Here is a 15,910-nt window from a genome sequence, read left to right on the forward strand (position 1 = left end):
TGCCCCCCACCCCCACCCCCAGGAGCCTTGGTTGAAAACCAGACCATGATGGGATAGTCTGATCAGGAATCTTCCCTGAGGTCAAGCTTCTTTGTCATTCAGGTGGGACTAATGAGCAGGCTGAATAACCATTGGCATGTCATCTGGCCTCTCTGTGTAGTTTCTTTATAACGGGAAATGGCATGCTAACCTGCTAGCATTCCCTTTCAGGTCTATTTAAATCCCTTTTCTGCCTCTCCAGCAACATAGTTTTCTCTTACTTGTCTAGAGGGACTTGAGCTTTCAACATTAGACCCAGCAAACCTAGGACCAGAGCAGTGGAGCCATAGTGTCACACTGACAGGTCAGACCATTGTAATTTGAATCCAGGACTAACCTTACAAAGCCCTGCACTTCTCCTATCCAAGGTTTCACAAAGATGCTGCCATTGAGGTCCTAACTGTAAGGGAGTGCCAGTACTTGGCAGTCAGGATAAATGCTACTTTACTGGGTTTGTTTCTTGTTTGTTTGTTTGTTGATACAAGGTAGCCAGCCCTGGCTGGTCTGGAACTTACTTTATAGACCATGCTGGCCATGGACTCACTCCTGCTTCAGATTTACCTCTGCTTCCTAAGTGCTAGGATTAAAGGTATGTGCTCAGCTTATGCAATATTTTGAGAGACCCAGTTAATGCCAAAACTAAAACCCCCACCAATGAACAAGACAGTGCAATCTTAAATCCAGACAGGATCACCTGAAGCTGAGATGGAAATGAATTAACTGAGGTCGGAGTCTATCTTTATCTGATGCCCTCTCACCTTCTGTATCTAGACACACCCAGCATATCCTGGCCCTTCGTGCCTGTTCTACGCAAGTGCTTACTTGTGAAGATGCAAATTCCAGTTTCTGCAAGCCTGCCAAGTAGCGGTTCCTAATTGTGTCCACCTCTTGTCTCTTGCTATTCAGGAGAGTTTTGAAGGTTAGGATCAATTCAAGGTAAGAGGTGGGGGTCACATAGTTGTGTCTGAGAAGTGTGTTGTAGTAGTCAACCGATAGCTTCTTCACGCTCTCCTGGAAGTACTTGCACATGGAGACGACCCTGCCAAGGAAGTCAGAGCAGTTAGTTGGGACCTAGCTTCCTACAGAGGAGACCTAGCAGTGCTTTAGTAAGGGACACCAGGGTTCCAGAGGTGCATACAACGACTGGCCCTCTAGAACCTAGTGAGTGAACAGAGCCAAAGACAGAGGGATGACCTCTGACCTTTTTATGAATTGCCAGGGCTTATGCAAGATGTATCAGTTTTTGGCAGTTTGGAGAAGCTTTCAGAGTGCAGAGTACTTTTTAATTGCATTTTATTTATTTTCCATGTGTCTATGTGTACAGATGCATGCCTGTGCTTATCATAGCACGCATATGGAGGTCAGAGGACAACTTTCAGGAGTTGGTTTGCTCCTTCTACCATGTAGGTTCTGGGGACTGAACTCAGATTGTCAGGGGCTTTTACCCTCTGGGCCCCAGAGGTGGCTGGGATTTCAGCTTGGAATACCTGGGGTGTTGAAATGAAGCTAAAGCTTACTCTGCCCGAATGTTGTCATCAAGCTCCACGTCCTCCAGGAATTTGTTGGCCACCAACTCTAAGGCATCGGTTGGCCAGGACTGGAACCAATCAATGGTGCAGCAGTTGATAAGTGACGGGAACATTCTCAGGCGGGTTCTGAAGGCATCCCCGATTGGACTCATGGCTAATGAGAAATAGGCTCTGTTAGTTCCCTTCCACAAGAGCTTGGAGAAGCAAAGAGAAAGTAAAGGTTTGCAAGGGGCAGGCAATGCCTCTGGCTGGTAAATGGGAATGTAGTTGCAAATAACCATGATGAGAGCCTTGGAAACAGAGGAATCATGGGGACCTTTTATGATGGGGCCTCAATGCATCATGACAGTCTGCTTTACTGGCATCCTTTATGCACTGTTGTGACTTTGGGTTCCTTAGTTGAGACAGAGCCCTTTGCTCCATTTGTTCTCCCAGTGCTTTAATACAAGGCAGCCATATTTAGAGATCCACAGATGTTGCCCAGGGCTTGTTTCTGACTCCATCTCTGTCCAGCCACAGACTCTTGGTTCTGCACCTCAAATTCCATTCATGGTTTATTTAATGTTTGGAGGAAGCGTGATGCGTAGGTGGAAGTGTGGAGGTCAGTGTGGCTGGAGGAGGCTGGCTTGACATGAGGATGCAGGGGTAGTTTGGTACATGACCTTAAAAGATACAGGCAAGAAAGTTTTGTTCTTTGATTACCATCCTATCAGAAAGTGATTATTTTAATTTGCATTTACATGTACACACACACACCATCAATCGTGTCTGCTATACAGAAAAAAAAAACCTCTCTGGATTAATGGATCCAAATAGTCTAGGATTAACAAGAACGGAGATGGAGAAGGACAGTGCTGGGGTGAGATCTGAGACAACAGTGGCTGAGCATGAAGGGAGCAAGGACAGAGAAAGGTGAGTACAAGAGGGTGTGAGGCATCCCCTGGCTTTATGTATCCATTTCATTCCTGGAGAACACTGGTGTTCTGTGACAGATAATATGCTAAGCTGTGATGTTTCTTGAAGAAGTCAGAGAACTGAAGAGATCAGAACAAGCTCAACACGACCGTGTTGAGCAAAGATTGAGGACAATTGCCAGAGGAAATCCAGATTGTGACTGTTGGTAGGTGCCTTGCTTAGATCAGTTTTGAGGTCAGTAAAGGAAACTGGAGGTCTGGGATACTGAGAAGACCCTAATGACTCCAGAGGACCAAGAACAGACAGAATTTGACTGCTTCTCACCAAGAACAATGTGAAGGTTCTTTCTCACTCTCTCGATAAAGAAATTGTACATAGACAGGGGAGTGGCTTCAACCTTCTCTCCTTCTGTCCTGGCCGCTGTTTGCATCTTTTCCACGAGGTCAGCCTTCTCATCTGCTGGGAAGATGTTGGGCACATCGCCTGTGTTCAGAAGCATGTTGATGTCTTCCACAAATGACTCATGCTTGATCTGGTTATCCGAGAAGAGGAACACAGTACTCTTGGTGGCCACTCCTGACTGCAACATTATCTTTTTCAGGTCCTCTCTCCAGTCGCTGTTGGTGTAATTCTTTGTGATTTCAATCTGGTATAACTCATAGGAGTTCATGAACGTGGACAGTTTGGTGGCGCTCTGCCGCCCACTGCCCCCAATGCCCACCAGGAGCAAGTGACCTTTCTTCTGCTTCAGGACTCTGCAGATCCTGGAGATGTGCTCAATGGCAAACTTGAACATGACCAAAGACATGGGGGCCTTGCTGACACTGTTGAACTCATCCAGATAGTACTCCATCACCACCGTGAGTCCTCTCAGGTCAATGATCTCGTCATAGATTTTTTGGTCACTTTCTGGCTTCAAATAATCCCCGAAGAAGAGGCTACGGATGTTGTCATCAGTTATCTTCCCGGTGGGTGACAGGTGGATGAGCACCTGTGGGAAGAATAAGTGTCTGTTGAACCCTGCGGCTGTGACCTAGGCTGGCTGTGGGTATAGGGACAAAGTGAAAGGGAGACCTGACTTTTTCCTGAGCACATCTTCCTAGCCATGGCTCATCAATAGAAAAAAAAATTAAATATATAATATGTGGATGTGATGGTTTGCTCAAAGAACAGGAAAGCAATGTGTATGGGGCTAGAGGGCTGGCTGGGTGGTTATGAACATGTGCAGCTCTATAGAGGAGCCAAGTTTGGGTCCCAGCACCTATATCAGACAGCTCATAATGGCCAGTAACTTCAATTGTAGGGGAACCAGTCCCCTTCTCTCGCCTCTGAGGTTATTAGAGTCACATGTATATGCCCACACATGAGTACATATACATATAAGCATATTTTAAATTTGTATCTATGTGCCATACATGTGTGGGTACTCTCAGAGGCCAGAAGAGGGTGTCAGGTTTCTTGGAGCTGAAGGTTGTGAGTTGCCTGATGTGGGCACTAGGAGCCCAATTTTGCAAGAGCAGCAAGTGCCTTTAACCACTGAGCTGACTCCTCATCTCTGACTACAGTTTTTTGTTTGCTTATTTTTAAGGCAGGGTTTTGCTGGGTAGCCCTGGATAGCCTGGAAGTAACTATGTAGATTAGGCTGTCTAGAAACTCACAGAGATCCTCCTAGAATTAGAGGAGTGCTCAGCCGCATATACACATAAGCAAAAAAAAAAAAAAAAAAAAAAAAAGTAAAAGCAGATCTCTGTGAGGTCAAGTCTACAAAGTGAGCTCCAGGCTAGTCAGAGCCACACTGTGGAACTCTGCCTCAAAAAAAAACAAAAGAAAAGAAAAGGAAGATCAAGCTGTTCATCTGTTACTTATGTGCAGGGGGCCTGGGTCCAGCTTGTGCTTGCTTTTAATTAGTGATTCAGTCTCTAGATCCAACCAGAGTAGTTGACTGTGTTGGTTTTCTGTGGAGTTCCTGTCCTCTTTGGGTCGCTCAATCTTTCTCCCAAATCTTCTGTAAGATTTCCTGACCTCCATCTACTGTCTGGGTGTGAGTCTGCAACTCTTTCCACTGGCTGGCTGTTGAGTGGAGCCTCTCAAAGGACAGTAATGCTAGGTTCCTGTCTCCAAGCCTAATGAAATCTCATTGCGCCGGGGATTGGTTCTTGCCCCTGTGATGGGTCTCAATTTGGGGCAGTCATTGGTTGGCCATTCCCTCTGTCTCTGCTCTATCTTTGTCCCTGCACATCTTGTAGACATGACACATTTTGGGTCAAAGGTTTTGTGGGTGGGTTGCTGTCCTTATCTTTCCACTGGGAGTCCTGCCTAGCAACAGGAAGTGGCCACTTAGGATCCATATCCCCGACTGCTAGGAATCCCAGTTTGAGTGTCCCCCAAACAACTGGTGTAGGGGCTGTCCCTGAGCCTGTTGCCTACTTGCCTGCCTGTAGATCCCACACCCCTAAATGGACAGCCTTGTCTGGACTCAGCGAGGGGGTTGTGCCTAGTCCTGCAGGGGGCAGGGGTGAGGGGCAGAGGGTGGGAGATGGAGGATGGGATGGGGGGTTGAGAAGGTTGACACCCAGAGGGAGACTTCCCCTTCTAAGGGACATGGAGGGAGGACTTATGTCAAGTGGTACTGGGATGAGAGGAATGGTTGATATTGAGTTGTAAAGTGAAAAAATAAATTAATAAATTTACATAATTTTTAAAAAGGAAACAAAACCGACTAATAACAAAGGAGTGCTTGCTTCTGCAGCAGATATACTAGAACTGTAACAGCACAGAGAAGATTGGCATCCTTTGAACAAGGATGACATGCAGGCTTGTGGAGTGCTCCCTAGTATTATCCTTAAAATCACTGGATCCTTGTGAAGTAAAAGTAACTTGTTTAAAAAAATTTTTTTTAAATGAAAACAAGTGGGAGCTAGGTGTAGTGGTACACACCAAGAACTCAGAGTCAGGAGGGTCACATGTTCCAGCCTGGCAAGACTCTGTTCTAGAAAAACAAACAAGAAAACAAGCCAACTATAGCAACAAAAAGAGGAGGAGGAAGAGGAAGAGGAAGGGCGGGGCAATCTGTTATCCTCTAAGTTGCTAAATGTTGGTGGTCAGCTTGTAAGGTCCCACAGAAGACAGTGGACCAATGATAATACTTCCCCATGGTTGGTCCTGCACTAAATAGAGGTGAGGGCGATGTCCCTGCTCTCTACCCTGCTTAGAGTAGGATGCTTAGCTGTTTCCTCCTTCCTGATATGAGGACCTGTCAATTTCTCTGCTCTTGGCTTCCATATACAGCAAAAAGACAATTTTCACTAGAGAAACAGCTGTTTGGTGGAGCAAATTAAAATGCCAATAGATAGGTTTAAGATCATTTTTCAAAGTAGGAAAAAGAAAATGTCACAACTACACTTTTTACAAAAAGAAAATTTTTTTGCCTGAATTTTATCAGGGTCTTGGTCAAATTATAAAAATGTATGGTTTTCCTCCCCAAATCCAAATGAATTTGCTTTAGGATATATTTTAAGTTAAATTAGTTTTATTTTTGTTTTTAAATTATTTTTATGTGTGCCCATGTGTGGATATGTGCACGTGTGTGCAAGTGCTTATGTGTTGGGGACATTGGATCCCCTGGAGCTTTTGTTAGAGGTAATTGTGAGCTGCCTGATGTGGGTGCAAGGAACCAAACCTGGGCCCTTTGCAAGAGCAATATCTGCTTTTACGTACTGAGCTATTTCTCCAGTGACTTAAATTAATTTGAAATAAATAACATCATATAATAACCATTTTGAGTATACCAAAACTTACAGGTTGCCACAGAAGAGGAGCAAAATTAGACTAAGTAAAATATCAACAAATCAACTGATTAATGTATGTGCCATTTTCCATGATTCAGGGTGAAGAGTGGTGGTGGTCTTTACTGGGAGTAGAATCTAGAGTCTGAATCTAATGTGAGCCCATTTCTTGGGACAGATGATTCTAGAATAAGGCTTACCTTCTCCATGGTCTGCTTGAAGCAATTGGAGGTGGTTTCCTTCACCAGGTTGAAGAAAGTCTGTCTGTCATCATTGTCAATCAGGCGGTCATAAAAGACTCGGTAAACCTCATGGATCCAAAGCCGGATAAATTTTTCCAAATCCTAAAGGCCAGAGTTAGTCATTTGTATTCATTAAGGGTGGTGATTGTGATGACAGTTCTCAAGAAGTCTCTAAATCTTAGGGTCGATGTGAGTTATAAATTAGACAAGGGATAGAAAGTACTATGCCTTGCATGCCACAGAGAATAGAGTTTGTGGTTAGTGAAAGCCTATTATACTAGGCTATCTGTACACTATCAGTACAGATCCAGGAATATTGCCAAAAGATTTTCAAGACAGGAATAGTAGCAGCTGACCTGTAGGTGGGTGTGGGGACACAGCAGTACTCCCTGGATCACCCGTGAGAAATCCCGAAGGTTAAAGACATAATGTGATTTGGAGGGAGTTGGCAAGAAGTTCTCCACTGCAGCTCTGTAAATTGTCTGGGTTGCTTGGACCAGCATCTTCCCATACCTCAGGAGGAATAGGGAGGCAGATCAGTCACATAGTTAAACAGAAATGAGGACAGCCCCCAGGTCAATAAGCAGGAAGCCACAGGAACCTCTTACCGTAAGAACATGACATCAAACCCTTTCCCAAAATGCCAGTCAGCAATAGAACTGAAAATTTTGGTTAAGATTTCATCTTCAAAGGCGTTGATGGAAATGATATTCAGATGGCGAGTGAATCGTCCTGGAAGCACATAGACACTTGAGTTTGCACACACACTTCCCAGACCGAGTGACCCTGGGAGAGAGCAGAGTCCGTATCCCTCTGCTCTCAAGTTCTGCAGTTCTGCCACCCAACAGGTCAACCTCCAGCCACGGTATTTACACTTAATATTAGCCAGGACATCAAGAGTTGGCTTCCTCACTGACCACACAAGATGTGTTTGGTAGCTACAAGTGGCTTTGCTCGGTGCACACACAGACAACCCCTGACCTGCAGTAGGGATGCCAACTCGGCTTCCTCTGGCACGCAAGATTGTCTTTATTTTTAAGATTCCATTTTTATTTACTTATCTAGAAATGTGTTTTACTTATTTTATGTGTATGCATGAGAGTGTGTACCGTGTGCTTTACCTAATGGCCTGCAGACCAAGTAGCACAGGATTCCTACCAACTAGAGCTACAGAGGGTTGTGAGCAATCACGCAGGTGCTGGAAATCCAAGCCAGACCCTCTGAAAGAGCAGCCAGTGTCCTTACTTTTTAATTATGTGTTTCTATGTGTATGTGTGTATGGGCTCTGTGCATGCATGAATGCTGGTGACTCAGGACTCCAGAAGAGGGTATTGGATCCCCTGGAGCTACAGTTACAGGCAGTTGTGAACTGCCCAACAAGGGTGCTGAGAATTGAACCCAGGACCTCTGTAAAAACAATATATGCTCTTAACTGAATATATCTCTTCAGCCCCACAGCATTATTTTTAAAAACTAAAGGAAATACTTGATTACTGTGGGATAGCCAAAAAATTAATAATAATTTATTTATTTATTTTTTGTGGAAAGCATCTCCTTTGTTGACTTCTCTCTCTATTCCCAAGTTAACCACCATTTACTAACCCTCCCCTCTCAGGCCTGAGTCCCATCACTTCCTCCTGCCTTCTCTTGCACATGTGCAGATGGTTTTCAGGTCTTGTGGCCATCTGGGGTTTGTTACTAACTGTTAGGATTTTGAGAATTGGGGAGTGTGTAAACTAGACTCATTATAATTATTGTTTAATAAGACTTTAGAATTTTGTTCTCTGTTGCACTTGTATATGGATTTGGGAAGAGGCAAAGCTTGTAGTGCCATTACTGCTGCTGTTTCCCAAAATTCCTCCTCACATATATACAACACATACACATGTAAAGCATGCATTTCTGTGTATTGCCTACACACATGTAATTTATATGTATGTGAGTGTACATATAAGCGTGCACATATAGGGGCTTGAGAATTCATTCAGTGTTTAAGAACACTGGCTTTTCTTCCAAAGGACCCACATTTGATTCCCAGAGCCCACGTTGGGCTCACAACTATCTGTAACTCCAGTCTCAGGGCATCCATTGCCCTTTTCTGGACTCCCCAGGCACCATTTGCACATGTCACACAAGCATACAGGTAGACAAAACACCCATGCATATGAGAATAAACAATAAAATGTTAAAATACACACATGTATATATGTATATTTTTTTGCTAAAAAAGTAACAGTAGACTGATTATTTTGTGTGCCTCTATGTGTTTGTTATGTATGTGTTCATATATGTGTGTATGTTTGTTTAGCATGTATGTGTTCATGAATGGATGCATATATACATACCTGTATATGTATATGTATATATATATATGTGTATATATATATATACACATATATATATATATGTGTGTGTGTGTGTGTGTGTATGTGTCTGTGTGTGTGTCTGTGTGTGTGTCTGTGTGTGTTTGGTATTCATGTGTTCATGAGTGAAGTGGGTATGTATATGTGTGTTACTTGTGTGTAAACTAGAGGTTAATGTTGGGAATCTTCTTTTTTTTAAGTCTCTCTACCTTTTTTATGTGTTTATGTATTGTGTGTACTTGAACATAGAGGTGTGTACACATATATGTGTATGTGTATACACGTAGAGGTAGACTTATATTTTCTACATTGCTGATCTGTAGCCATTACTAGGCATGTGAGTTTGAGAACATCATTCAGTATTTTGATAGAAAAATAGTATTTAACATAAATTCATGTTTTCTCTGTGTTAGGCAAACAAGTTATGTTGCCATGTTCTCAATCACTGTGTGCCCAGTAACCATAAAACGTTACCTTGAGCTTTGGTTTCTCCATCTGAATGCTAATAACTGTCAATTATAAACTATTATTTGTTTCCTACTGAATATAATTTCACTAAAAATCAGCATTAGGGACTAGAGAAATGGCTTAGTGGTTAAGGGTACTTACTACTTTTGGGGAAGACTCAGGTTTGGTCTCTAGCACTCAGAGGGAGACTTACAACTATTCATAGCTTCAGATCCAGGGGATCTGGTGTTCTCTTCTAGCCTCCACAGGCACCAGAAATACATGCAGTGCACATATAAACATACATACAAGCAAAAACCTCATACGCATACAATTAAAATAAATCTTTCTAAAAACATCAGCCTCAAATGTAATCATTCCCTAACAGTGATGGATTACAATAGAAACAAGATTGCTCTTGCCAACCATGATGGTGATTCAGCATCCTCTCTCACAGCGAACAGGAGTGACTCAGCTTTTTTATCAAGTGACAACCCTGGATTCTTTTAAGTTTTTCAGACTTCTGGATAAAAAATTAAGACATTGACTCATCAGATCGTCTTAACTTCCTGAGAGGAAGAGCAGAGCACCCCACCAACCCACGTAACTGTCTCAGACTGGCATTCCATGAGTACCCATTGAACCTGGATGCTTTCACTGGCACCATTACTGTGCTTGATCTCATGCGACCACACACGTTCCCAGCAGTTGTCAGTGCTAGATTCTATGCTAGAAGCTTTTCAGAGATCCTATTTGTGACTGACCTTGAGCTGCCCATTTCTGTGGATTCTAGAAACATACTCCTGTTTGGAAATAGTGATATAACAAGCTCCCTATGGAGTTGAGGTGCCTTAGACTTTGCTGTACTCAGATCTGAGGCAAATGCAACCCTGTAGCTCCTCCCTTCATGTGGTACCACCTTTTTGATGAATAGACAAGACTCCTTGCAGACTCTTGCCATCTTCCTATGCTACTGCACACAACTTTCAACATGAAGTCTGGAGCTAACCCAAACCTTAGCTCTCACAAAGGCATATACTCTACAAGCTCTCCTGTCAGAAGGCCCTGAACCAAACCAATTCATCCATGATAGCCAGCTCTGCAGGGGGAACAGAGAGAGGAATAAACTCTCTTCCTAGACATACCAGTGATGTCATTCCTTCCTCCACCAGGGGGACCCATGGCAGTCACAAGCAGAACATCCACAATGTCCAGCCTGTTTGTGTCTTTCTTGTCAAACCAGTAGCCATGGTCAATCCATTGTCTCAGCAGCTCGATGGGGGGCTGGGCTCCATACACCTCTTTGGCTGGCATGTTGAGATCATCTGTAGAAGGAAGCCACAGCCACACACACTGAGTCTATGGGATCCTTTGGTTTTACAGGGGTCAACTAATGACAAGTCCCTCCATGAGAAAGTCTGTTTCCAGTGACCCCATTCCCATCCAAGACCCAGTCAGTAGACATCATGATCAGATGGGAAAGGGTTTTTATGGGTTTCGAGTTTTCTATCTTCTTGAAGTCTCTGCCCATCATGGCTATAAGATACATGGGTGACATCAACAAATGAGCATTTAACTTTCCCCCAATTTTCCTTAGCCAAAAAACAATGTCTACAACACCACAGACATTTTGCTCATTGCTAAGCATATGATGGTAAGAGGCCTGCCAAAGGTTTTTTTGTTTGTTGTGCTTTCAGTCTTGAGAGGGAGTCTCACTGGACTGCCCAGGCTTATCTCAAACACTATAGACATGGTGTCTGCCAGCAAACATATTTTCAGTCGTGATAGGGATTGAACTTAGAGCCTCCCTACATGCTAAGCAAACGCTGTACTACTGAGTTAACAACCCCTCTTTCTGAGGGGCATTAAATCTACTTGTAGTAGCTAAAGTCTGGTGGGAGCAAGGCTTTAAACTAGGGCCTTTCATGAGCAAACTCAAAATGTCAAGAGATGATTACAAGTTCTCTTAAGTACAAGGACGTTTTCTGCCTACAACCCAGCACTCAGGCTGGGCACATAGGAGACACTAATTCTGTGGAAGGGCTTGTGGGACTGTGAAAGGCAGCCTGTTTTCTGGTTAACCGAGACTCCGGAGACCCAATAGAAACTCTACAAGGAATAGAACAGTAAGCCATGCTCCCAGACAGACATAGGTGCCTGACACCACGGAGCCCCCAACTCCATAATCCTGTGACTACCAGTCCTGCAGACAAAGTCCCAAGCTCCTGGCATTCTGGCCAGACTCCACCTTCACAGTTACCTGACAATAGCCAGGTATGCTCCTCCTCACGGCTACCCTGCTACTGCAAGATAGCCCAGCCCACTATAAAAGGGACTGCTTTTCTACTTTCTCTCTTTCTTTTTGCCTTTCTACAATAAATCTCTAAAACTATCGACCATCTCTGCTCATCAAGACTTGTCGTGTTGGGGCGACAGAGTGGGCTTTTCTCTAAAGAGCTGTGCCTAACCTCCCACAGGAAGGCCTTCCTGTGCTCCAGCCATGGCCGCCAGCCAAGCTAACAGCCTGAGCCAGCTAGACTCTCATCCCTGCAGTAAACTGCCAGGGTTCTTCCCCTACCCTCCCTTCAGGCCCCGGGCCAGAGTCCATCTGAGGGCCCATTTTCAGCTCTTCCATGACATACAGTGATGTCTGGGATGTCTGAGACTGAGAACCTGTTGTCTCTGGCCTCCTCGAGGCCCAGAGACTCCAGATTGCTCCCTCTTTACCCCCAGGACTGGGGTTCTGTGGCTTCCCACAGACAGACACCCACCTGGGCCACATAGAGGGAGGGCAGACTTGGGGGACTGCACCAGAGCTCTGGTGGGACGGGGGTTCTCTCCCATCCCCTTTTATTTTCCTGAGACCTGCTGCCCCACAAGGGTTCTTTTTTTTTTTTTTCCATTTTTTATTAGGTATTTAGCTCATTTACATTTCCAATGCTATACCAAAAGTCCCCCATACCCACCCACCCCCACTCCCCTACCCACCCACTCCCCCTTTTTGGCCCTGGCGTTCCCCTGTTCTGGGGCATATAAAGTTTGCGTGTCCAATGGGCCTCTCTTTCCAGTGATGGCCGACTAGGCCATCTTTTGATACATATGCAGCTAGAGTCAAGAGCTCCGGGGTACTGGTTAGTTCATAATGTTGTTCCGCCTATAGGGTTGCAGATCCCTTTAGCTCCTTGGCTACTTTCTCTAGCTCCTCCATTGGGAGCCCTGTGATCCATCCATTAGCTGACTGTGAGCATCCACTTCCCCACAAGGGTTCTTTCTTTTTGTTTTTTTTTTTTGTTTTTTTTTTTCAGCAAATATTAATAGACTGATGAGTTTGTGTCAATCAACGTTTTAGGAACTTTAGACACATTAACTGATTTAGTGCAAATATGTTTGATGTAAGGGACAGACCCTTAGATCAGGGAGGCTGAGAGAAACTATACCTAGGGTTGAAAATTGATATAGAACCAAGTTTGGTTTAGCGCAAGACTTCAACTGGCTTTGGATAATATCATAAAGATTGTGGGAGACCTGGATGGAGGGAAAAAAACGAAGGATAGAAAAGGAAGGAAAAATACAATAGATAAGATTCCTGCCTTTCAAGAGATGATGAGCATGTGTAAGGATATACATATAACCATGAAATGTATATTATAAATACATGAGTTTAAAATATAGGACACAAGATGATCCAAGACAATAGGGGGGCATTATGAGTACCTCCTGGGTCGGCAGCCGGCTTAAGACAACCATGAAGATTAGTAATCTTATGCAGGTCTGACGCCCAAAGCGGGGAAAAAAAGAGGAAGTGCTTTGTACAAAGTGAATGTTGAAAGTCTATGCTCTTATTTCATCAACACTTTTTTTTTAATCAACTACTGGGTTCCTTCGCTTAGTGACAACTCACTATCTGATATCGCTTAGTGAAAACCCACTTATCTGATGCAAATGGACACAAACGTTATTTCTGGAGGTGTTGAAGTTTAGCTGCCACCACTACAGTCTCTTAGGCATACTGTTCACTACAAAGAAGAAAGAGGAAAGGCAAAGCAGAAAGGAGGGAGAGGAAGGAAGGAAGTAACAAAGGAAGGAGGAAAGATGGAAGTGAGAAGAGGCAGGAGGCATGGTGGTGGTAGGAAGGCTAACCCACCCAAAAGAGAGAGACAGAAGCTTTGGCTTACTGCAGTTTGGATACAAGAACTTGGTCTACCCAGACCCAAGCCAATGCCTTACCTACAAACACAACTGCTTTCTTCCCTATGGGAGGCCCAAAAAGGCCTTTCCTCCGACGGTCCAGCTTGGACATGATGATATCCTGGGTCTGGTTGGCTGAAGTTCTGGCAGAGAAGTTGATGAAGTTGGGCTGGTAGACATTTTTGGGAAGGTGGAGAAGGAAGTCATTGGTGATAGCTGATTTGCCAGTGCCTGTGGGACCCACGAACAATATCGGGATCTCATGGTCCAGGTAGGTTTTTAAGAAGAAGGACTGCCGGGCAGTCTCCATTGTGGGAATGATGAGGTCTGATACCTGTTGCACAAAGATACAGTAAAATCTTGGTCCTGGACCAGGAGGACTGAATCTTGGGATTCAAGGGATCTGGGATTAACTGTAGCTCCATTCTTTATTATCTTTATGAAATTGAGCAAATGTTTAACTTTTCAAAAGACCTCAGTTTCAGTTCTGAAATGGAGACAATCATGGCATTTAATACTCAGTTGTCTGAGATCAAATGGGACCAAACACATAAAGGTGAGTGCTTTGTCCCTGTTTTGTAGATGAGGAAGCAGAGGCACAGCAGGTCTTCTTCAATAAGAAGTGGAAAGGTAGGGAGTTTGGACTCCAGCTTGTATGATTCCAAAGTCTACATTCTTAATACTAAACCAGCATAAAAACCAATAATAAGGGTCAGAGTCAAGCTTCTCTCTCTGAGACTTGCTTTTACCCAATTATTCTGCTTTGTCTCAGGCAAGAGCCACCTTCCTTGTGCCACCTATTCTGGCTTAGAAGGTTTAGATATGTTGTAGTCATATAAGAAGACTTATATGTTGAAGGTTTGGTCTCCAATGTAGAAATGTTCAGAAGTGGGGATTTTGTGAAGTAATTGGATCCTAAGGGGTTTGGCCCCATCAATATATTAATCCCTTGATGGGTTCATAGCTCATTGGTTTATTGGAAGTTGGTAGACATAAGAGATAAGATACATTGAAGAGGGTAGAGGGGTCTTTGGAGCACATTTTTCAGGCTTATATCCTACCCTTGTTCTCTCTATTCTCTGCTTCCTAGACATTATGAGGTGAGTGGGTTTTTCTCTGCGTGGCCCTTCTGTAGTAATGTTATACCTCAATACTAGCCCTGTGACAATGGGGCTAAGCAAGCATAGCATAAAATCATGAGCTAAAGTTTGCATTTCCTCCTCAGAGTTGACTCTCAGACATTCTGCCATAGTGACACAAAGCTAATGCCAGAAGACTTATCTTGTTCCTGATTCATTTTCCCCAACATTGAGATTCTCGAACCCAAGACCCACACCCACCGAATCTCCCATTTTTTCCAATATGGAAATTGAATATATTCTCCCTGGGACTCAGCTCCTAAGTGGATTTAGAGACCCCAATCATAGCTTCTGGAATTCTTATTACTTTGGATAGAATATCTTACCTAAGATTGAATTCTCTGAGCCTGGACCCTTTAATCATTTTGTCATAACTGATCCTTTGGTGGGGCAAAGCAAGGGGGTAGAAAGGTGTATATTACATGTAGAGGTCTCCTTGTATCATGTCTAGTTTGGAAAGGAGTAATGACCTTGAGATGCTGTGTTGTATAACATCAGGAAACAAGGCCTGGTGTGGTGGTGTAGAGGTGTAGAGGTCTCCTTGTATCATGTCTAGTTTGGAAAGGAGTAATGACCTTGAGATGCTGTGTTGAATAACATCAGGAAACAAGGCCTGGTGTGGTGGTGCACACCTTTAATCCCAACACTCGGGAGGCAGAGGCAGGTGAATTTCTGGGTTCGAGGCCAGCCTGGTCTACAATGTGAGTTCCAGGACAGCCAGGGCTATACAGAGAAACCTTGTCTCGAAAAACCAAAAAAAAAAAAAAAAAAAAAAAAAAAAACCAAACCAAAACAACAACAACAACAAAAACCAGGGAACAACATTCTCACTGCAGTTTGTAAATGTTGCTTCCAAAAACCAAACTTGACCTTGACTTGGGTACCACCAAATCCATGGAGCTTGGAAGCTTTTGCAAACAAAAGCTTGGCTTCTTTTAGGAAATAATTTGGCTAACTGAAAAGAAGCAGATGGGTATGGTCATTAAAGCAGAGAAGAGAGCCATCAAGCGTCGTACGAGGATGCAGACCAGGATGTCAAGCCTATATTATTCTGAGGTCCTCCCTGTAACCCTTTGAGGCAGATGATAAAACAGGTTGCAAGCAGGCCAGGATTCTCTATGAAGCCACAAGGCCTGTTAGTGATGCTTGATGTCAGGTTCAAGACTTCCATTTTACAGCATAGATCAGGAACTTGAAGCCAGCTGGAGTTCACCCAGTGTTATTTTCATTTGACAAGAGGAAAACCCCCATTGGAGCTGAAAA

General features: G+C 43.8%; 1 protein-coding gene and 1 pseudogene across 1 annotated transcript in view; one reads left to right on the forward strand and one right to left on the reverse strand.

Annotated features, from left to right (window-relative positions):
• Positions 1–15,910, reverse strand: part of Dnah3 (dynein, axonemal, heavy chain 3) — a 173,966-nt gene that overhangs the window by 43,269 nt on the left and 114,787 nt on the right. The window contains exons 42-49 of the mRNA NM_001370806.1: positions 13,548–13,842; positions 10,466–10,645; positions 7,119–7,242; positions 6,867–7,023; positions 6,469–6,612; positions 2,808–3,474; positions 1,557–1,722; positions 862–1,078 (exon numbers count right to left, since the gene is read on the reverse strand). Coding sequence (NP_001357735.1) covers positions 862–1,078; positions 1,557–1,722; positions 2,808–3,474; positions 6,469–6,612; positions 6,867–7,023; positions 7,119–7,242; positions 10,466–10,645; positions 13,548–13,842 — 1,950 coding nt within the window. The remainder of the gene's footprint in view (positions 1–861; positions 1,079–1,556; positions 1,723–2,807; positions 3,475–6,468; positions 6,613–6,866; positions 7,024–7,118; positions 7,243–10,465; positions 10,646–13,547; positions 13,843–15,910) is intronic.
• Gm25217 lies at positions 5,221–5,321 on the forward strand (annotated as a pseudogene).

This window comes from Mus musculus, chromosome 7 (assembly GCF_000001635.26).
Source record: "Mus musculus strain C57BL/6J chromosome 7, GRCm38.p6 C57BL/6J".
Lineage (NCBI taxonomy): Eukaryota > Metazoa > Chordata > Mammalia > Rodentia > Muridae > Mus > Mus musculus.